The 23,572-nt window shown below is 49.3% G+C and overlaps 1 protein-coding gene across 4 annotated transcripts in view; it reads right to left on the bottom strand.

The window, feature by feature from the left end:
- Positions 1 to 4,303: 4,303 nt before the first annotated feature.
- CAMK1D (calcium/calmodulin dependent protein kinase ID) overlaps positions 4,304 to 23,572 on the bottom strand; it is a 430,211-nt gene continuing 410,942 nt past the window's right edge. For all 4 annotated transcript variants that reach the window (XM_082740835.1, XM_082740836.1, XM_082740834.1 and 1 more), the window contains 5 exons: positions 21,760 to 21,872; positions 20,093 to 20,171; positions 12,256 to 12,343; positions 11,251 to 11,368; positions 4,304 to 9,751 (listed from right to left, as the gene is read on the bottom strand). In XM_082740835.1, coding sequence (XP_082596961.1) covers positions 9,633 to 9,751; positions 11,251 to 11,368; positions 12,256 to 12,343; positions 20,093 to 20,171; positions 21,760 to 21,872 — 517 coding nt within the window. In that variant the 3' untranslated portion in view covers positions 4,304 to 9,632. The remainder of the gene's footprint in view (positions 9,752 to 11,250; positions 11,369 to 12,255; positions 12,344 to 20,092; positions 20,172 to 21,759; positions 21,873 to 23,572) is intronic.

Below are 23,572 nucleotides of genomic sequence, written 5' to 3'. Positions count from 1 at the left end.
GATGAGAGATGGTGAGTTCCAGAAAGCATGGTGGGAGCGATGGGAAGAACAGAGGTTAGTTCAGACAAGAGGAGACACCACATGCTTGTTGAAGCTAGACCTGGAAGGCCTGGGCTAGAGTCCTCCCTGGGCCCTCAGAGGAGGTGGGTGATCACTTACTGTCCAGTTGTGTTTCACTGCAAGCTAGGGAGTTTCTCAGCTGAAGGGGGCTTGATGACCAGGCTGCCTTGGTTCTGCCCTTGAGAATCACCCAGGCTACCTTACCTGGTTCAGTTGGCCTGAGCATTAGGTAGTATTTTCAAAATGTCCTCAGGATGACTGGAACACACAGGCAGGCATGAGAACCAGAGGAAGAGGCTTCTTGAAGTCCTTCTCTCCTTAAAGTAGGGTCCAGCAACTGGGAACTTGTCAGGAAGGCAGAAGCTCGGGCCCCAGCCTAGATCTGCTGAATCTGAGCCCAGGAGAAGGTGGGAGACTGAGCATGGGCAGGGATCTGCAGCCAGGAGCACAGCTCAGGAGGCTGGGCTCTCCTCACCCGAGCTAGAGGCAATGCCCAGTGGTCCCCACTTGCTGTGCCCTTGAGTCATTCCTTCCATGGGTGATTACTGTCCAGATACTGGACAATTAGTTGTAAAGACTTACTCCCTGAGTAAGCTTTCTTTTCTCCCCCAGGGGTGCCATGGGACAAGCACCTCGGGCTAGGTGAGTTTGAGAGTCAGCTGTTTCCCAGCTCCGTGCTGGGGAGCAGCTGGCCCTCATTGAGGCAGGGGAGGGGGGGTGGCGGGTGTGCTCATCTTTGAGTTCATAGCCGGGTTGGCCCGGCGGCTCAGCATCCCAAGTGAATTTCTCCATGAGCTGACATCAATAGCCAGGCACACATGAATAGATCTTGATGCACTGAAGAACGAAAATATCATGTTGAAGCTAAGGGACTATTATAGAGGGGGAGGGGCAAAGAGGTAGCAAGAGGACAGGGGTTAATAAATTGGCCACAAGTTGCATTTTCCTGGCCCACTGTATTTCTGGAAAGAGTCCTCTTGCAGATGGAAACATTCTAGGTGGATGAGCTCATGCTAGATACGGTTCCTCTTGAGGGAGGCTGGAAGAAAACAAGACATCTGAGATACTTTTCTTGAAAATAAATCAGCAGCTTTGAAGAAGATCTGCAGGAGAATAGCAGATGACAGGGAAGTCTGCGTGTTAGGAATGAAACTGTGTATACGGACAGAACTTTCCGGAGAAACAAATCCGAGCAAGAGAACAGACTAATTAAAAAAAAAAAAATCCAGCAGTATTATCTGCATCTCTGATTCTATATTAAATCCAGCTTCTATGACATTTGTGTTTGGGAGATGGAACAACGGTACAGTAGAAAACACATGGGCTGTTGGCATAGCAACGCCTATGCCCTCCCTGGGGGTCCTCGTCACTGGATGACCCAAGCTGAGCTACCAAAGAAGACAAATATCTCTTGGAGATGCAGACTGGATCCTAGGAGCAGTGCAGTTCTGAAAAGTTAACTGATCTGATTGTGTCCATCCTCCATCATTGTCAGCGGTCCCCACTTACTTACTAAATAGAGTCTAAATTTCATGCTTTCGAATTCGGTGACCTGGACAAAGTCTTGAGAGAAGACTGGGCAGAATGGCCTTCGGTGGCAGTCCCTGCAGAGTCAAATTGGCTCACCTCCCATCAATCACCGAAACTTTCTGAACCCATTTGTGCATGGAAGTCACCTTCCTTTTCTGGATTATGGGCTGATGAGCTGATGAGATGTGGAATGGGCTGCACTTAAAGGATCTAGAACTCAGTATGTGATCCAGACACGACATCATCATTACTATGAGTTCTCGCTGGCCCTACTAACAAGGATCCTCCAGCTGGCCTTTCTCTCCCGGTGGTTTGCCCACACTCTTGGGCACATGCACTATTCCGTCTGCATCCATGCTCTTGCTCACACTGTTCCTACTCACGCCTTCCCGCCCAACTCCACCCTTCCTTCCAGCCTCATTCTGGAATTCCCTTTCTTATACAGCCTTTGAGGGGAGTGTCCAAGTCAGATTTATCTTGTTTTTGGAATACAGGAGGTGCTCAGATGTTGAATGAATGAATAAAAGCTTATCCCAGGGTCCACCTGAAAGGCCTTGATGGGACTCAGTGGGGGATGGATAAGGGAGGGTTTAAGGGTTCTATGGGCCCTGCAGTCTAATATTTTTATTGCCAAAGGACCTGAAGTTAAAATAAACTCTCCTTGGGCCCCTTGCATGTGCCAGTAGCTCTCCTCTCCTCCTCTCACATCCCTGGAGGAGCTCTCCCTGGAACTTGCGCTGGCTCCCATGCTCTCGGCTGACAGCTCTCTCCAGCCTTGAAAACCTGATAAAAGCTCTGGTCGTCCCACCACTCAATCTGATGCTCCACAATCTGCTGGGCACACACAAGGCAGCTGGCCCCTGGATGGCACCTTCATGGGAATTGGGTTGAAAAACAAGCCCCTCCCCCCCGAACCAGGGAACAGGGCCTGGCATGGAGGGTGTGGATTGGCAATCGGCCCCCACTACTTACTCCCTCAACTGGAAGCCCCTCTGTATGGAGGGTCCAAGAGCCTGTGTGCATACACACACACACACACACACACACACACACACTCTTTTTTTATGATGCGCTAATGTAACAGGGGTGCTTTTTGGAAATAACACACTCTGGGGGCTCCACACATTTTGTAACCAAATATGTTTAAAAAAAAAAAAAAGAGCTAATTTTAGCTTCTCTTCCTTGGTCTTTCTCAAATAGAGAGTACTGGCATAGCCAAGTAGGTACACATCCCTGAGACCACAACTAGCACAGCCAAAAGTCTCGGCACGTGTGTGACCTGAAGACATTCTGTTTCCAGAACCTTCCTCCATTAGATGGTTTTGTTGTAGTTGTCCTCCTTGGAGACACAGATGGCCAGGAGAATCTGGGTAGACACGATTCATACACCCTTTTGCCATTAAGTTCTGTGTCTTCTGTGATCAAGCACAGCTCTCTTCTGGATGGACAGTCCTGCAACTATGCGAGAAATCTTTCCTTCTTGTACTGTTGGCCCCTAAGTGCCTATGATCAGTGATAGATATTCACAAGAGAATGTGTAAGACCAAGTGTTATCTGGAAAATATAGGAAATTCTGGGTGAATTTCAGTGCCCCCACAGAGGCTTGAGTGCCAGAGAGGCTGAGCAAATCTAGGAAGGACAGAGATTGGCCTGGCCAGTGTATCTGGAGCCAAGCCACAAAAAAAGTCTGACCTCAAACACTTTGACTCAAAGGCACTAATAAATACCAGCTTTCTATCAGGGTATGTTTTATACTTCAGTGCATTTGCTTTGGCTAAATTTTCGGTCACACTTGGAGAGTCCTAGCTTTAATAAATCCTTACAAAGTTTTCAAAAGCGGTTAGGTCACCAAAGTCCTTTCATTCCATAAAATTTGCATCAACAATGTCACCCAGGAACCCACTGAAGGATCCATTTGCTTTGAGATACTTCATAACTAGGGTCTGGGTGAAGAGAAGCTTCTGAATTCAGAAAATACGAAATGTCCAATGGTGTGCGCCATACTTTTTCGGGGTTCCCTTATTTCCACCAAGGCCATTTTCATCTGATACTGGCTGCACAGGACAGCATTAATTCCATGTTTCTCTAACACACTTCTGGTTCATTTCCCTCCACAAACAGCCACTTACCATTTGGATTGGAGGTACCGTCTGGTCATCAGATCTACTCCCCACAATTTAGTTGATGACCTATGAAATGCTGGTCTCCCCCACCCAAGAGAAAGAAAGACAGCAGGCAGGCTTCTGCTCAGAATGAATCTTTCTTTGGGCATGGAGAGCTCCAAAGTTGTGCTGAGCAAAACAGATGGGTGCAGGGATGAACCTGCTGACCCCCTACTCAGATAGGGGTTCCCTGAAACTGGCTTTCCCTCTAAGCAACTCCTGAAAATCCAGTTAGTGCAATTTGAGTTAATGGGCCCACCTCCAGCCACTTTCTGAGCAGCTGTGGAAAGGGGGAACTTTCCTGTCCAGCAGTATGGTAGAGCAGAGCCCCCCCCCTACAGACCCCAAAGCCAAGAGGTGCTCACCCCTTCCTCTCCTGGCACTTCCGGCTCGTTGGGCAGGTGACATAAAATATTTAGGGAACCTCATGAGTTTCCAGGGGCTCAGTTCCAACTCCTTGACTTCAAATCCAAACCTCAGAAAGAGGAGGAAAGGGAGAGATCTTGGAACACCCCTCTCATTATTTAAGGAGGAAACAAACCTCAGACATCTGAAGGTGATTAATTGTCTTTATTGGAGGAAAACAAGAAGTCATCAATCTCATTATCATGATGATAGAAATCTTGATATGTGTACATGATTGTCAAGGCAGAGAATCAGTTGCTACATAGGCCCATGAACAATTTTGCAGTGCCGCAAACCTATGTGAGTTAAACTTCTTACAGTTTGTCACATGCATGGAATAAATGCACAGTTTCCCTTCTTGGGGACAAACGTGTTTTTATGGGAAAATTGAACCAATCACAAGCCTCGTAATAATAGACGCGGGGACATTCCTGGCTTCGCCAGTTGTAAGCTTTTGGAAAACATGCTCGCTCGCTGGTGGGAAGGCTCGGAGAAGTGATGAAGGCCAATTAAGAAATCGTTCCAAATTTTCTTCTGGACAGAACATGCCTTTTATGTCGTCCAACCTGAAAGTGGCCCCAAGCTAAATGTTCTCTGAAACACGCCACCCATCTTTGGAAACAGAGAATCTCTGCAGCCTCTTTGCTGTCACTGGGTGGCTCGTCAGACCGTCTGATGCTGGGGCCCTGGAAGAAGGGCAGCAGGCTTCTGTGTGACTGACGTCCAAGCGAGCGATGCTCCTGTTGCTTCTTTCTCCCTCCAGAAAACCCGGCTGCCAACCCTGCCCCAGGCCCTGCCCCAGAGATACAGGGCTCCTACGAGGGCCCGGCAATCTCCATCTGTCCAGATTAAGGTTTTCCTTTGAGGACAAATTTTATTCGTGTTTGGGGCTTTGGAATCCCTGGTGATGACTTATTTCTAGGACTGAAGCCTCAAACACTCCTCTCAATTTTTTTTTTCCTGTCCATAAGAAAATAAAATCACCTCTAAGTAAAATAATTCAGTAAATGATCAGAAGACAGAATCACCGTATGAGAAGTTCCCTGGGGACCAGAAGGTTAAAAATAGGGCAAATGCAGAAGCGGGCATTCGTACAAAGGGTGAATGCAATGGTTTATCCCTTTGGTGTAGAGAGAGAGAAACAGACACCAAGAAGCCATTCCACACTTTGCTTTTGTCCACAAAACCAGACCTGGCAGCCGCATGCTGCGGGGTTGGCTGCCAAATGCACAGCCTTTGGGTTTGCAGAAGTAGAGCGCACCCCCCTCTCCCCCCAGCCACAACACCTGGGCTGCTCCAGCCGCAGGTGGCAGGGAAGGCCCGGGAAGGGCTACAGCTCCCTCCGGTCTGAGGGTCTGAGTCAGAGTGGAGCAGGAGCGGGCCAGGCCTTGGCCAGCATGCGGGGCCGGCTTCACAGTGGGGCTGGGCTCCCGGGCCCTTGGCCAGGCTGCAGACCCGTGATGCGCTGGGACCACAAGTGGGGTGTGGGCAGAAGGGGGCGTGCGCTTCTGTCTTCCTTCCCCCTCCCTGCCTGCTGTCCACGGTGGATGCCTTGGAGCCAGCTCACCGGCAGACGGGGTTTCTTGGTGTCTTCAGGAAATAAGCCCCCGCTGGAGGACTCTGTCCAGTTCACCTTTTCTATTTCAACACTTTCAACTCTGAGAACCAAAGGGTTAGAACCCTTGTTTGCAAATGTCAGGTACGCCAAGGACCAGTTGTCCCCCAAGAGAGTGGTGGGTTACATACAGGTATACATTTTTGGAAACAAACTGAACAGTGTTTGGTCTGGAATGTGTTTAAGGAAAAGGCCAACTCTTTTGTGGAGTGTGGGTGGACAGGACGCAGAAAGAGTGCTGTTTTGAGAAGAACATGCAAAGGTTTCGTGCATTGGTTGAAACAGAGGACCTTCATTTTGTTGGCCAGAAGGGAGTGTGTGACCCTGGGAAAGAGTATGTATTATTTCTGTTTATGAAATGGAGAGAGCTGCCCTTTGCCGGCTCTGGCTTTCCCTTCACACAGCCAAAGGAAACCCTGCGAATCACATGGGGTGGGGAGTGTCACAGCAATCCTAGCTCTCCCATCATGAGCCTTGGAACCGGGGCTCTCGCTGGGCCGCAGAGCCTTCAACTACTGAGTTCTCTCCCCTGGATATAGTCTTTTCGGTTTAAAATTCCTCATCAAATATCACATCCCATGGGTTAAACAGATAAAGCAGTCACTCCTAGGGAGAGAAGAGGGTCCCTGGGGTTCCCTCCTCTTTGCCCTGGTGTTGTTGACCTTCACTCTAAAGGGGAGTTACTCTCTCCCACCCACATCCCATCCAGGATATGATGGACACCAAGGCAGAGAAATGAACAGGATGAGGTCAGTGCTGGGCAGGTAAACTGAGTCTGAGAGTCCTATGCCCAATCCTGGTCAATAGATGGCCCTTGCTTCCTAAGCGCCGGAGTCCTGCTTGTTTAGCCAAAGCCATCTAGTTTGCCTCACGCTGGCCTGCTGTGCTCCTTGAACATCAGGCTAACTGCTGGCTGGACAGTGGGACTCTCTCTAAGGTCACAGGCTCCTATGCAGGGAGGTGAAGCTGCTCCCTGCTCTTGAGGTGGGATTTCAGAAGTGATCAGAGTCATTGCCATAGTCAAGAACACTAAACCCTACTGGCCCCCCCTGGCTAAGAGCCATCAGCCGCTGGTCGGGGTCGGGGAGGCCCGCATGTGTGTGCACACTTGCTGCTTGTCTGCTGCCTCACAGAGGAAGTGAAAAGTGGGACATGAGGGAGGGGCGGACGGATAGGCAGCTGAGAGAGAGGCCATTTGTGGACATGATATCAACATGTCCTATTCAAGTAGGAAAAATTATCTACTTGCTCTGAGAAGCTTAGGAGACTGGTTGGGAGCTTGGGTTGAAAGGAACCCACAATGGGGCCGGTGGCCATCCCTGAGCCTGGGCCACACACTGGCTTCCATGGGGAGCGGAAGCCTGGGGCACATAGGAGATGCTTAGCTCCTACGGGTGGGATCGGACATTGGCGAGGGGCCTGGGACTCAGCCGCCTGGCTCAGCAGGTCTTCACCAAAGATACATTCTGGGTTCTCTTGCTGTGTGATACGATGATAAAGCGTAAATAATACCCAGTGCAATTGAAAGAGAACCTTTCTCCTGCCACAGAGGCTCTCCCAAAGAGCAAAAGTTCTTCCATGTGTTATTTCTTTTTCTCCTTTTCCTAAACAATAGGAAATGACCCGAGTCTGGTGGTGTTGAAACGGTCTTGATTTGCCTGTGTCAAGTTCAACGGAGTTCACTTTGGGGGCTGAAAGCAGTCGCTGTTCCCTCGCAGTATGTTGTGGGGACCTGAAATGTTACAGGCCAAGCATGGCCAGAGGCTGGCCCAAACCACAGAGGGGATACTTGCGACAGACCCCACCTTTCACCTCCTCTGCACTTGTCAAGTAAGACATACCTTCAAACTAAGAGAACAGAACAGGCACCTGCATATCAGCTCTAGGAAATAATGGATTCATCCATCAGAGAACGTGGCTTCAAAAGTTGCTCTCCAAGTGCTATGGATTGCATGGAGCACACAGGCCAAAGGACCGACAACCACTCAGGTACACATTACAGGAACCACATCTGGGCAAAGGATCACCCTCCCGTAACTTCAGATTACTTGTTTTCTGACACTGTGGCAACACGAATGCTCCCCAATGCTTGTTCCTAAGCCACACCCTAGTAAAGCCCCTGGAGAGAAACCCCATTTTCTCAGATACTCTTTCTAATCCTCATGCCATTTTCTTCTGCCAGTAAAGCTGTTGGACCATCGGGCAGTTCTCCAGGGACACGCAGCGGGCTTGAGGCTGACAGCAAGAAATGCAGACACACGGTGTCGCATGGACAGGAGGGCCAAGGGCAGCAGGCCTCTGCAGAAGAGTGCCTCAGTAGCCCCCTGGAGAAGGGTTTGCCTGAGTCCCACGCTGCGCTCCATTCCACACACCTACACACCACATGGACCGACAATGGGGCCAGTTTGCCCAGGACACTGCCAGGTTTGGCAATGAAAGTCCTACATCCCAAGAAACTCTTCAGGCCCAGGCAGCCTGGGCCCTTTGATGACCCCGCCATCACAGGTCTTTGGTTTTTCAGCTTGCCCTGGTCAGAGGGAAGGCTTCCAGCGCCAGCTGGGCCTGGTGGACGCCATCTCTGGCCATCCCTGCGGCGGCCAGTGTCCCCTGCATGGCAGACCACCTCTCCTTACCACCCCCAGGTCCACGGACTCCTTTCCAAAGCCACTTCCCTCTCTGCTCACCCGGGTAACATTCACAGAAGGACCGGGTAAAAATCTGCAGAAAAGACTTCTAGGAGTCGGAGGCCATTTGAAGTGTTAAGATTAGAAATGCGTTTTTTAAAAACAGAGATTAACTCGAAAACTGCATAGCTGAGAGCGGAGCTTTCTGTGTTACCCTCGAGAGAAATGGGAGCCGGGCGGCGAGTTCCCGTTGGATAAAATGGCGACTGGTTCCTTGTGGGAGGGAGGCGCTTCGTCTTTGCTGGGCATCTCCTTCACAGCGCGTGGAGCCTCTGAGGTGTAGCTTTAGTCTTGGGAGAACAGGCTTCTTTATTTCTGACCGCTGACAGTGAAGGCCCCTGGGGTCTCCGGACGGCCACAGGTAGGCTGGAGGGGGGGGGGGGCTGGAAAAGGTTTTCTGCAGATTCCATCCCCCCTCACCCCTGCCCAAGGCGTCCCTGGAGACGACACCCCGAGCATCTGCAGAGTTGTCTTCTCAGAGAGCTGCCCCTCCAGGGAAGGGGGGAGAGAGGAGAAATAGAAGTAAAGTGCACTCTTCACCTTGGAGAGAGATTCTTGATCCTCTTATTAGAATTTTAAAAAATACCTTTACATTCCCCATGGTGGGGGGGGGGGGTAAAAAAACAACGAAAAACATCTCTTGAAGGTTAACATAAAACTCTACCACGGACAAGCAAAAGATACAGGTCCTGGGACTCAGAAGTATAGATCAGAAGGGAGCATTTCATAAAAGGTAAAAAATAAAACCCTAAATGCGCACTATTTACCGATACTTAAATAATCCAGTTGAAACCTTTTTCTTTTTTTTTCTTTTTCTTTTTTTTTTTTTTGGTCATGAAAGAAAAAAAATACAACAGAGACGGTTACCCATACCGAGAAAAGCGGAAACGACGGGGCTTGGGGGAGAGGACGCGGGAGGTCCGTTTCGTCAGAGCTTCTGCAAGATTCTTATGTACAGCACCAGATCCTGTGACGTCAGCTCCCTTTGAGTCAGTACAGTTTGTGAGAAATGAACACTTCAGAATTGCAGTATAAAATATGGCCATAAAAAACTTCTGTCTTCCAGTCCTGTGCAGGAAGGCGCACCATGCAAGGTGGGATCGCTCTGGAGGGGCTGGGGGCGCCGGAGGCCCCCTTCCCTGGCCCCGCCCCCCAGGGCCCCGCCTCCAGAGCCAGTCACTTGCTTCCGGAGTGCACTGTGGTCACAGTGGTGGGCCTCGGTCTCCGCTCTGCCCCCACTCCAGGGACCCCCGATGAAGAAGAAACGAGACTACAGAGTGTGGAGGGTGCCAGACCTGCAGGGGGACAGCGGACACAGGGGGTCAAAGCTCAGAAGAAAATACTCGCTCTCCTTTCCCATAGCAGGGTTTGGGGTGGGGGCCAACTTTTTACACACTTGACTAAATTTTTACCTACCTGTAGGCAAACTCTGGCAATGGGTCCTTAAAATGCTTTCTTCTTGGGCCCAACTCTTCCCTCCCACTCTCATCATCATGATTTTAAGTGTTTTGTAGTTGAAGACCACACGGTTGAGCACCCTCCTAAGATCGGTGCTGCTTACTGAGGGAGCACTTACTATGTACTAGGCTGCAGGGCAGGTGTTGAGCACGTGCTTTCATTATAAGAACTGTTGTCACCACAGCTCCGTGAGTAGAGATGTGAAAAATAAAGAAAGACTATGATCCCCCATCCACCCTGTTTGTGGGTGGTCTCTACTCCTGGCTAAGATGTATCTGTGACCCAGAGAGATCGTCATGGGATGTCATCTCTTCCTCATATACCAGAAGCCCTGCCCTAGAAAAATACCTCCCAGGCTGCACCACCAAGCTCCAAGTGCATAAGTCAGCAGCAGACAATCCTGATGTCGGATTGCTCCCCTACAGCTCAGCTCCCAGCAGTGCGTTTGTCTGTGACCTTCACAGGCTCCAAAAGAGGAAGATTCATTATCTGTGGGTCTACCACAGTGTGTGGTTGGGGCAAGGGATGCTGATGGAGATTTCTGGGGGAAATTTAAGGGCTCACATTACCAGATAAGATGGAAAGACTATTATAGGTGGAGGGAATGCTTTTCTGAGGGTAATGAGGTAGAAACATGATGCCCAGAGTGAGACCAAATGGAAGGGCTTCATGATCAAGGAGAAGAAGGCCAATGGGCACCATCAAGGCAACTGCTCTGAAGGGGGCAGGAGCCACTGGGATGGCCTACTATAGAATTAAGATAAATACACCAGAGGGTGGTGGGGACAGGGAGAGAGAAATAGACAATTGCAAGCATGTCCCCAGCGATGTGACCGTCCATGCAAAGGTGAAGGACAGTGCAATATTCTTATTATGACTCAGACTGCAAGGCCAATGCACAGCATAAACTTCAGCTCCAAATATCATCATCCTCATCAAAAAACAGATACTAAAAACCAATGACATCAGGCTGTCACGAGTCTCCGCTGTCCCTTCCTCAACCCCTAAGAATGGCACACGATGACAAGCAAACCTCACGGGAAGGAGACAGATGGGACAGTGTCCGGACTTTCATCCATACAGCCACAGCCACGTGGGACTTGAGCCATGGATTTATCACCTCAAACTGGGAATAACAATACCACTGTTGTGTGAACATCCAACAATGGGACATGTAGAAAATATCCTTCTAAATTAAATAAGGTCCCAGGGTTACTGGGGACATTCAAGGAGATGAGGTATCAAACACCAGGTGTTCACGGACGCCAGTCCCTCCCCCCAACCCCAGAGGGGTCTGCATGCCGGTTGGAAAGTTCCGTCTTTGGGGCATACGCACAATCTTTTTGGCTGGCCAAGCTGAGGCTGCTGGAAACACCTGCGTTTGAACTGTCCAGGCTGCTGCCAAGATGAAGCTTCCTCATATGCCTCACGACGGCCGTGGCATTGAATGCTTGCTGAAATTTAAGAAAGGGAAAAAGCAGACACAAGAGTCCGGCTAATTAGAAAAGACTCAGACTGCGTCCGTTCGTTTCTCCTGTTACCCCGAGCATTTGAGATGTCTTAGAACATTCTCATGATACTTGAGAAAGGAAGCTCATCTTGACCCTTCTTCCAAAATGATGTGGATTTATTGCGTCCCCCAGCCCCCACCCCTCAAGATGTATTTTGGAGATTTAAACAAATAGTCTTCTTCTGACATACTAAACATCTAGAATGAATGTATATCAATTCTCTCCATAATGTTAGAGAAGTGACTTTTAGAATCAAAGTCCTATTATTATAATACAGTATCTTAAATGACAGTTTATAATGAAGTTTTAAGGTAGGTTTTATTTTCCTGTTATTGGCGCTCATGTCCTAATGAATAGCATTTCCTCCAAATGAAGTAGGTCAATAGAATTCATTTCATTTCTGTACAGTCTTTCAGGGCGGAACAGACAGCTCTTAATTTATGCACACTGATCAGGTGTTTAGGCTTTCCTAAATAGGGTTTCCTCCCCTGTTCTCATATAATTTTAAGAGAAGTCAACTCTTCAAGGTTCCAGCAATGGAAAGGCAGACAACAGCAATTACAGTCTTAAGAAACAGCAACGGAGTAACGAACCAACACTGTTGCTGGGGAATATGAAATCGTGTACCTTATCCCTCCCATACCATAACACCCCCTTTGAGTCTTAAACCTCATTGGTTAAAATTAGCAAGATTTTTCTGGGGGAGATTCTGGGGATTTTCATCCAACTCCAGTGATAGCAACCTTTAGAAATAATAAATGCACCAACCGCAGGGCAATTTTCGTGGGAGTTATTGGGTTCATCGGGACCGAATAAAGCAGGCGACTTACTCTCCATTTGCTTTTTGCGAAGTTCTTCCGGATCTGGGCACTGACAGACTCATGGATGTTTTTGTTGAGGGCTGTGTCCCCAGCGATCCTGAAACAAAGGCAAAGATGCTTCTTTAAAAGTATTTCTTGGGTGGGGGGGCAGGGGGTGGTGCTGTGACCTGGGTCCATGCTGGTTTCCCAGGAAAGCATCAGTCCTGTGTCCGTCCCAAGGTTCCCTAAGAGGGTGGCTTGTTGCTGCCCTTCCAGGCACCACTGTGTTCCAAGTCCTGTCCCTCTTCTAGACTCTGCACCCTCCAGGGGATTTGTGGACCTTTCTGCCTGATTTCCACTTCTTCCCTTTTGGCCGCAGTTCCGACAACTGCAGAAGCCATGAGGCAACCTGAATCTGGTTTCCCCTCCTCCTCCCTCCGACTCCCTGTCCGTCAGCCCTCTACCCTGCAGCCCTTCCCCTCAGAGGTCCTGATGAGTTTCCTGCCTGGTCTGACCACCAGATCCCTACCCAGGGCCATCTTCCAAGCTTCTTCCTGCTTGAGGCTCCTTCTTTGTACCCTTCTCCAGGCCCGCCGTTCCATGGACCCACTCACACCCTGGGGCCAAAGCATCCTTCTGGCTCCATTCCAGCAGAAAGAAGCTCAGCCACATTCTCCTTGCCTACACCGGGCGTTCCCCCACCTTGTCTGCCCTCAGTGCGGGGTGCCCAGCCTCAGCTGACCCCTGCTTGGCAAATCTTTCCTTGCATTTCCTGGAAAAGTTCTCTAAACACTCAGCTGGGTTGCTGATTTCACTAGGCATTAGCTTGTTCTATAGCCTTCTATTAGCAGAGAAGAAGGGGGGTTTGCTCTTCACCTCTGTCCTTAGAAACTACCTAGGAATTACCCCCCCCACCCAAGTCCTTTACCACCTTTACCTGCTTTACCACCTCTCCTTCCCCCACCCTCCTGCCACTCTCCTTGGTCTCACACCACCCTGCCCTCTTCAATTGGCTCAACAATTCTCCAGTCTCACTGGTCACCCGGAGGTCACTTGTTTCTTCCCCCACACATTCCTCGCAACCTCAGCACCGTCCCCCCCTACAGTTAATCATCTGGCCTTCTCTCCAGTTTCAGAGGAAACTGTGTTTTGCTCTCATTTCACTTCTGCACTTTGAACCTTCCCTATCTTCCCTTTCATTTAGCAACTATTAAATTCTAGCTTGGCATCTGATACCTATGAAATAATCTTTTGCATTTTAAAGGTTCAGGGGCATATAGATGCCAGGAACACTGACCATCCTTTCTGGCTGGAAGGTGGCTGGTTAGTGAGGAAACCTGTCATCTCCCAGACCCAGATGGCCCTGGACCCAAAAACAGCCCAGACGCCACCCACTGTGATGTCCAGCCATTTGGAACATGAGGGGAATAAGCTTAGGACTTACACAGACTAGAAATCCTCCCTGAGTAAAAAAAAATATGTCCCTACCCACACGGCCTTTCACTTTAGAATTGAAAACATGGCTGCAGGATTGGACCCTTAGTCTGTGCCAGGCTGGGCCTAGGTCTGGAATGCAGTCCGATTATTCCCAGGTATGAGTGACCCCCGCCCCTCCCAGCAGAGACTCTGTCTTTTTCCCAGCAGGGCTGGAAAGACTTAGCAAAGGGGACACTCTGAAATGAACTCAAGAGAATCAGGCTTCCATTTCCAACAGCTGCCAGTTGCCTCCTGCCCACCCCCACTCCCCACACTAGTGAAACAGAATAGTGGGCAAATTCATCCGAAACAAGAGGAACAAGGTTAGGGGACGGTGGACATCTTTATTAAGCTTCTCCTTCTAGATAATTCATGTGACTGTTTCCTCCTGCCCTGTTTTTTTTTTTTTTTTTTTAAGATTTTATTATTTATTTGACAGAGAGCGAGAGAGAGAGAGAGAGAGAGAGATCACAAGTAGGAGAGAGGCAGGCAGAGAGAGAGGGGGAAGCAGGCTCCCTGCTGAGCAGAGAGCCCGATGTGGGGCTCGATCCCAGGACCCTGAGATCATGACCTGAGCTGAAGGCAGATGCATTAGCCCACTGAGCCACCCAGGCATCCCTCCTGCCCCGTTTTTAAAAGCTACATCCTCAGGGCTCCTGGGTGGCTCAGACAGTTGGGTGTCTGCTTTTGGCTCAAGTCAGGATCCTGGGGTCCTGGGATTGAGCCCCGCATCGGGCTCCCTACTCAGCAGGGTGCCTGCTTCTCAGGGTGCCTGCCTCCCTTCTCAGCAGGGTGCCTGCTTCACCCCAGCAGGGTGCCTGGGCCTCCCTGCCCCAATCCCGTTCTCTCGCGTGTGCATATAAATAAATAAAATCTTTAAAAAAAAAACCAAAAAACCATGTCTTCAGAAAAGGGGCCAATTCCAACTTATCGGTGGCCAGCGCTTTCTTGGAAACGAGCAGGCAGAAGGGGTGGGAGTACGGGGTGTCTCAGGCTGAGGACCGCCGCAGGGCAGAGCCGTGCTCCAAACCAAACAGACCAGCGAGAGGGTCAGGGAGCCTCCCTTCTCTGTGGGTTAGCATGGGCTGAGATGTAAGGAAAATGCAAACTTCTAATTATTTCAGGAATGTTCCGTGCTCACTTCCCTCTGTCTTGGGGCATGCTGTGGCTGGTAAGACCCAGCAGGGCAGATGTGACCCAGAGGTTCCCATAAGGTCCTCTCCTTGGGGCCCTTGGCCCATGACAGCACACAGTCTTCCTCAAATGGACCCCATCCTGGAAATGCCTTCTCCAATCCCGAGCCAGGGGGTTCACAATGACGACATATGACACTCGCCATGCTCAGTGCTACCACCTTCAGCGTTATTCATCGACGACTCTGGAGGCATGGAACGTTAAGATCGGAAGAGACTCTGGTTGTACCTCGATGGTCCTAGGAACTGAACAATGCCTCCGACCCAGGAAAATTTCCTTATAAAGCCGTGTACGCACACACATTTAAAGCTATGGACACCCACATTCCATTCATGTCTCTTTTGCTTCCCAGTTTTTTTTAATAGCTTATTTTTAAGTATCTCTATACCCAATAGAGGGCTTGAACTCACAACACAAGATCCAAGAGTTGCACGTTCTACCGACTGAGCCAGCCAGGAGCCACACTTTGGTTTCCAGTTTTAACCCCGTGCGAACAAAGCAGATAGCATTCACATAAATAACCCTTCATGAGGTCTGTCTGGCACTCCTTCTCCACACACAAATCATCAAACTCATCTCTCCCTGCCTTCTGGGTTTTGTGCTTTATACCTCGTCTGCTGTACTTCCACAGCTCTGATTTCACATTTTTCTAGCCGCTTGCTTAAGATAGTCTTGGTGATGCCTGTGTGTACCCCAGACAGGGGTTTTCCAGAGCTCTGGGCTGCTTCTTGCTTCCTGCTTCCTACAGGTCAACCACAGCTCGCTGGACTGGAGCCCAGAAGAGGGGAGGGGTCTCCGTGAACACTGAGGGGAGGGCTGCAGGTGCCCCCACCCCGGCCTGGCCGACACACGATGTGCCCCCCGGGGTGGAGGGCCCTCTGCCAAGTGTTGCCTGGGGCATGGATGCCCAGGAATCATCACTTTGGTTTCCATGTCGATGTAACTAGAGAGGGAGGTCCAGAACAACCTGAAGCAGACAAACAAACCCCATTGAGGTGCTTCCCTGTAAAGGAGGGATGGGTTCCCATCTGGTCCCCTGCCAGTCCCTCCTCCTTGGCCAGCAGCCAGCGGGCTGGAGCCTCCTTAACCATGCACTGCCACGAAAAGGCAAAGCTATAGCTCCCTGCCAGCCTCAAGTGACACAGGCACCAAAAAATCTGGCAGGAGAGGCTGAGGGCCCTTGACACACACACAGCTTTGAAAGGAGCCCTGTCCTGTCCCAAGTGGGTGTTTGGGGCCAAGGGATGGTGTCTGTGACTGCCAGAGGCCCTTCTGGTGCCAAGGGGCCTTGATTAAGTTGGAAGAGCAAATGCAGAAGAACAGATATGTTCTCCGGATAGAACCATGTGCCAAGAACACAGCTTCCAGAACGGGGTGTGGAGAAAGCCATCCTTCCCTGGAATCATGACTACACTCTCTGCCAGCTCTCTGTTGAACCTGTGCTCTTCGCCCAGGAACTTTTACATAAAAGAAACAAGGATATCCGAAATACAGACAGTGGCAGGGGGTGGGGGGCGCATTTCAATGATGTTTGAGTCAAATGCCTTCATTTTTACCATTTTCTAATATTTTACCATTTTCCTGGAACTTGGGACACGCACGGGAGCAATGATACAGCACTGGCAGAAACCCAGCTCTGGAGTAAAGAGGCATCAATTTGTGCAGCTCGCAAGCTACTGAATCTCCAGCCTGACCTCTTCCCTTGTCTCTAGACTCACTCCGGATCCTCCCTCCTGCTCCTCTCAGTGGAGGCATCCTTTCAGCTGTAACCTGGCCGTAACCTCAGCCTCCTGTCCCACCAGTGCCCTCCCCCAAGCTGTGGCCCCTGTCCCTGGCGTGTCCCTTGTGCTCTCCATCTGCCCCATCCTTGTGGTTCCAGACAGGCCCCCTGCCCCTACTCTGGGCCAGCCTCCCCTCCAGTCTATAGCTCCCTGCCAGCCTCCCTTGGCCCAGCACCAGCAATTCGTCTCCATTCTCCCATCCTGCAGCAGGCTAAGCTTTCTGAGATGCAAATCAGATCACCCGCTTAAAACCTGTCAGAGGCCCCCAGTGTCCGAAGGGAAAAGTACAAATTGCTTAGTATGACAATAAATTAATGGCAACTTGTACAGATGGGAGAAGATGTATTAGGTACTGGGTCCTCTTCTTATTTGTATGTAATGTCTCATTTCATCCTTGGAAAAGCCCTATAAGGATAAAGACTGCCATTATTTATGATCTCAGTTCGGCACAGGGGCCCCAGGGCTCAGGAGGTCGCCCACGCAGTAACAAAGGGTGAAGCAGGGAACGGGACTCAAAGCATGTACTACCCCGAGCTCGCGCCTGAATCTGCTTGTCGTGCCTTCCTTTCTGGTATCCTCATGCCTTACTCCTGTGTCCACTCCCCTGCCCCCAGCAATACCTGCTGTGGCTCCAGGATAGAGATGCAGGCCCTGATCGTGGCCCAGGCTGCTCGCCCTGCCGAGAACGCCTCTCCTCTCCTGATAGCCTAGTGACGACCTCACGGCGTGGGGCTCACCCCCTCTGGGAAGTCCTCTGCCAGGCCCCTCAGGGAACTGACCTCCCCCTTCTTTGGTTTTTCAAAAATGTCTGGTGAAGCAGAGACTAGGTATCAGCTGGCTTCCTGTCTCCCACAGAGCGAGGCTGGATGCGTGAACACGTCCAAGAAAGTAAGTTGCTTCCCTTTCTTAGAGGTCACTTTCCTCCTCTGTTAGATCACCCCCACAGCCTCAAACTTTTAGTCTCATAGAAGATAAATACGTGCTGGGTCGTAAAGTCCAACACGATGGTCCACACTGCTCTAACATATATCTGGAAGCTGCTGGAGAGTAAATCCTTAAAGGTCCACCCCAAGGAAACAACTGTTTCCACTACCTACAGAAGGGGGTGGATGTTAATTATACTTCATTTTGCAATATATACACAGGTGAAGTCATGTAGCTCTACACCTTAAACTTACACAGTGTGCGTCAACCACACCTCGACAAAACCGGAAGAAGTCAAGGTCTCCTACAGCCCGGAAGGCCAATTGCTGGTAAAGTAAGAAAAGCTTCACTAACTTTATCATCACATACTTTGACCTACTGTCCAATGTAACTTGTTACAAAATAAAATGTCATTTATTTTAAATTTATTTAAAATATATATGAATGGGCGCCTGGGTGGCTCAGTTGCTAAGCAAGTGCCTTCGGCTCAGGTCACAATCCGAGTCCAGGGATCGAGCCCCACATCGGGCTCCCTGCTCAGCAGAAAGCCTGTTTCTCCCTCTCCTGCTCCCCACTGCTTCTGTTCCCTCTCTCTCTCACTGTCTGTCTCCCTCTGCCAAATAAATAAACAAAATCTTAAAATACATACATATATAAGACCAAATCTGCCTCCTTATTCAGAAGTATCTTTCCCTCCCCTTCAGCCATTCCTGTCTTCCTTTTACTTCTTACAGGGTGGTGCTGAAGAACATTTATTTTGGAATCAGTTCTGGCCGGAAACAAGTGTGGCTTCACCATCACGTAGTGCTTCTGCAGTCTTGGCTCAGGCTAAGTTATTTTCTTTCTAAATCAATTTTCTTATTTCTGAAATGGAGACAAAACCTACCTCACAGGGTTATTATAAAAAAAAAACCTGAGATGATGTTTTAACACAATTAGAAGAGAATCTAAAATAATTAGTGCCCTGTAAGTGACAGCTGTGGTCATAGATTAAAATACAACTCTTCCTCAACTTACAATGGAGTTCCGTCCCAATAAACCCATCGTAAGTGGAAACTATCATACGTCGAAAATGCATTCAATACACCAAACCTGTCAAACATAGCTTAGCCTTGTCTACCCTAACCGTGCTCAGAACACCCATGGTAGCCTACAGTTGGGCAAAATCATCTAACACAAAACTCCTTGTATGATCAAGTGTTGAGTAGCTCCTGGAATTTCCTAAATACAGCACTGAAGGTGAAGAACAGAAGGGCTGTATGGGGACAGAACGGGTGTCAGCAATTGGATGTCAACCCGTAATGATTGCGTGGCTGATGGGCACTGTGGCTGCCAGCACCCGACCTCACAAGAAGATCATCCCTGGTGCAGCTAGCCCAAGACAAGGTCACAATTTAAAACCGGAAGTACAGTTGCTACTGAATGGGTATAATTTTGGGACCATGGTAAAGTCAAAAAAATCATGAAGTCGGGGACTTCAATGAAACCAGCTCACGGCACTCCCCTGAGTAGATGCCCTTTGGAAGACCAACCAGCATGTGACGCTCGGGAGGAAATGTTACAGGTGGTGGTGGAACAAACATGGGGCAGTTTCCCAGAGCACTTTTTAGGGGCATTTCTCCTTCAGTCAAAGGCTGTTTGTTGCCATCATACCACATGTTCTACGGTTCCTGGTCTTTGTTTCCAAATGGATGATCTCGGTGGTTTAATGTGAGCCTAATGAAGCATTTCCTATGTCCCAGACCCTGTGCTAAACCCTTAACAGGCATGATCTCCATGATATCTTACATCAGCTCTGTAAAGTAGGTATCCTTGTTCTCATTTTAAAGATAAGAAAATTGGGGGCGTCTGGTTGGCACAGTTGGGTTCAGACTTAGTAAATGGCTCAAAACAAGGGGGCTTCAAGGGCACTGCTGACAATGTATTATAGAATGGCACGAACTATCAGGGAATGCCTCTGGGGTTGAAGACACATGAACTTGAATAACATTTTCTTTCTTTTTTCTTTCTCTCTCTTTTTTAGGTAGGCTGGAGCCCAACTTGGAACTTGAATTCATGACCCTGAAATCACAACCTGAACCAAGATTTAAGAGTCAGATGCTTAACCGACTGAGCCACCCAGGTGTCCCCAAAAGCATTTTAAAAGGAAAAGAACATATAACCTCAATTCACTTACTTATTGAATGATAAGCTCAAGGACTAAAACTCCCATCTTCATGCCTCCCTGGAGAATTACCTTCAATAAAAATGATCCCAACATACTACCTGTAGAATGAAAAGCCTACAGCTATCTTTTGCACACTGAACTTGTCATCTGCGCATTCAGGAGGCTGTGTCCCGAGGGAAGAGAAGAGTTCAAGTGTAGCCTTGGGGGCAGGATGAAAGCCAGTGGTCAGAATGAGATACAATCCTTCCTCAGTCACAAACAGCTGAGAGGGGGTTCAATCTGCGAAGGTGTCAGTGCGCTCTTCCCCATGGGTGACTTTTCTTACCATGGGTGCCGAGCGGCTTGCTCACAAGTGTATCTTTTATTTGGATCTTTCTCCATCAGGTTCCGGATGAAGTCTTTCGCTGTTTAGAAAGAAAGCACAGAGGAATCAGGGTATGGCTGGACGTGTGACAATTGGATGCTGCTGGGTCTTTGGAAAAGGGCATGGAGCATGAAAAACAGCCCAGCCTCACTATTGACCCTATGGTACTTTGAACACAAAAGGTGGGTGGGAACTGGCATTTGGGAGAAAGGGAAGCCGAGACTTGGCACCATGAGAGGGGACAGTGAATGGGGAGGAAGTCATGCCAGGCCTGGGACCCTGGCTGCCCAGCTCAACGCCCTTCCCTTGGCAGTTAGTGACATCTTTGGTTCAGAGATCAAACATCTTTGTCACCATGTGCCTCTCGCTGAGCTCACGGCTGCCTTAAGAAGCTGCTTTGTTTAAAAAAAAAAAAAAAAAAGAAGCTGCTTTGTTGATGTCCTCTCTGCGTGTTAGACACCGCTGAGTCACCAAAATCCCCTTAACTTCTGCTAAGGCCACCAGGTCCTGGGCAGGTTCTGTGGAGACACAGCCTTGAGAAGCCCCCCACAGCCCACTCAGCCACCTGTGATGAGTGCGAAGTCAAGATGCAACAAGATATGCCCCAGAGTGGGGGCGGGGGGAACACTAGGAGGCCCAGACGGGGTAAGACCCGGAAGCGGGATCCTGAGAACATGAGCAACTGGGTCACAGAACCAGAGGCCGACACCTGTGTGCCAGGCCAGAGACCCATGGCTTCACAGTGCCCAGCAGCTCTCTGCCCACAGGACTAGGCTCTTAGAGGAGAAGGCGGTATCCTCCTGAGCTAGGAAATAAAATATTCCCCATGCCACTTTTCCCTGCAAGGCTTGGACAACTGTACTCAGGTCTCAGGTTCTGGAAGACTGAGGAATAAAGCAAGTTGTCTCCAGTGAGGAGAAAATAACAGATAACAAAATGCAGTATTTAAACAGCTCACCGGGAGGGGCAGGACTCTGCCTCATTTATTATTTTATTTGATCCTCTCTGGTAGGGAGGACTGTTGTTAACATCCAGATCTTGAGGCTCGAGGACTCGTCAGTCTACCTGAGCCTTGGTTTTGACCTTTATCCCTGAGGAGGAAATGGTGAATGTTTCTGGGGACGTTTCAGTGTGGCACAGAAAGTGGTTGAGACGTGGGTGCTGGAGTGAGGGGCTGGGTTCAAATCCCAGCTTGGCCACTTACTAGCTGTGTGGCTTCTGTCAAGGTATATTGACACTGAGGGGGCCTCAGTTTCCTTACCTGTCCAGTAGCGATACTAGTAATAGCCATCTGATAGGTTGTCCTGAGGACTGAGTGAATTAGCATGTGTGCAGACCTTATGGTGGTCAGCACACAGTAAGAACTCAATAAATGTTAGCCAACATTGTTTCAGTCCTGGAGCCCCCAGATCAGGGCATGGCTAAGAATAGTGGAGGGGTCAGTCCCGTCCCTCAGTGTAGCTCTGGTCAGATGTCCCAAACCTGCCTTCCGCTTTGCAAGTCAAGTCCAAGTACATAGCTCAAGGAACTTCCTTGGGAGCCTCAGGACCACCCTGAAACCCCCAGGTCAGTCAAGGTCAAGAGGTCTGGATGTGAGCGTCCCGCCCCTGGGGAGCCAAGAGACCTACCAGAGTCGGAGATGTCATCCCAGTAGGGGGAGTCGAACTCATATTCTGCCTTGAGGATCTGTTCGAAGAGCTTGGAGTCATTTTCATCATAAAAAGGAGGGTAGCCACAGAGCCTGGAAGACAAGACAGTGTGAGGATCTGTAACGGCTGTCTATCTGCTGTGGTCACTGGACATTTGGCCTGGAAGGGAAGAGCTGTCTTCACCAAGTGAAGAAAACGGCACTGTGTGTGTTGCAAATACAACCAGAGCAAAGAAATCACGCCTCCTAGGGGTAGAGATGGCATAGAACTAAAGCTGTGATTAGATAAATCACAAAAAGGAGATGACCTAAAGCAAACACAAACCCAAGCCCACCTTTCTTTCCACGTTATTGATCAGATCCCATGCACTCCCAAACCGACCCCTACACCTTCTGTGTGTACAAACTACTGACCTTATCGTCTGTAATGTTGTCCCCAATAGTGGATGGGTTGGTAACCAAAGTTGCTACAAGTTGCCCTAAAATACACATTATCAACCAACCCATGCCCAAATAGGGTGTTAGGACTGTTACAGTTTGGGCCATTAATATACAATAAATATAAAAGCAGAACACGCATCATGATACTATCACCCCTTTGCCAGTGAACCCTTTCAAGGTCAATTTTTGGAAGATTGTATTGCGACGCTGGCGCAAGTAACATGGAGTTCTAGGGGTATGGACAGCCATCTGACCAACATAACGGGAGGAGATATTTTCCTTAAATGGCCCCAATACAATTTATTCCACAAGACTCTGGGTTCTCACTTCATTTCTGCTTTCTGCTCTGTTGTCACCTGTACCCATTGTAGGTCACTGGTATATGTTCCGGACCAAGGTTTCCTCATTTGAACGAGGAGGCCGCACTAGGAAATTGCTAATATTCTTTCTGGCTTGAACACACCGTGGCTCTATGATCCCCTCTTTCAGTTTGTTTGCATGGCTATGAAACCTTGGGAGGGATCTAGTACATGCTGAGGCCCCTGTGGGGCAGGGCATCTGAGAAGGGGTAGGATTTAGGCTGTAGCTCTAAGGGACGGGCAGAGCAGAGGCAAGCCTGCATTTTTTCTGCAAGACTCGGTGCAAAGCTGCATCATGTGGAACATGGTTCTGGGCCCTCTGAGCTACTGTGGGCAGCCCCGCCATGGGAACTCTGCCCCCAAAAGAGCTCTGAATCTCCCCAGAGCACAAAACTTTGTTCAAAACACAGCTCCAGCCTAGAGATGTGTCGAATGAGAATGCATGAACGGGAATCCACGGGCCTGTGAAGGATGAGGCGGCTGGCAAATAGGAAACCCAATAAAGGTTCAAAACGCAGACTTGGCACATTCATTCTTCAGCTGCTCCTGCTGTGACACTTGGTGTCACCGGTCATGCTGCCCAGGGAGAAAGTTGATGACATTTTTAAAGGCTATGAGACATTGTACGGGCCGATAAGATTCAAAATCATCTATTCCCACAAGGTTGGTTTAGGGGCTAAGTGCCTGGAAAATTTCATTTTTTAAAGATTTGCTGCTTTTGGCAAGATGAATATGAGCCCAGTGCTTCTGAAACCACTGAGGGCACATTTTACTGCCCAGGAAACCCTGGAGCCAGGAGATGGATATGTAAATGTTTCCCATAATGAGGATTTGGGCTCAATGAAATGTGCATATTAGGAAAAGCAGACAGAGCAAAATGTTAGTTCGCCTTGGAAAATAACTAAATTTTAGATATGTGAGGTTTTTGTTTATTAACAACTGAATGTGTTTTATTTTACAGTCTGGCTTTCTTTTCAAGGGGAAAAAAAATCT

Source organism: Mustela nivalis (assembly GCF_964662115.1).
Source record: "Mustela nivalis genome assembly, chromosome: 7".
NCBI classification, from domain to species: Eukaryota; Metazoa; Chordata; class Mammalia; order Carnivora; family Mustelidae; genus Mustela; species Mustela nivalis.
This window is presented reverse-complemented; position numbering and strand designations above follow the sequence as displayed.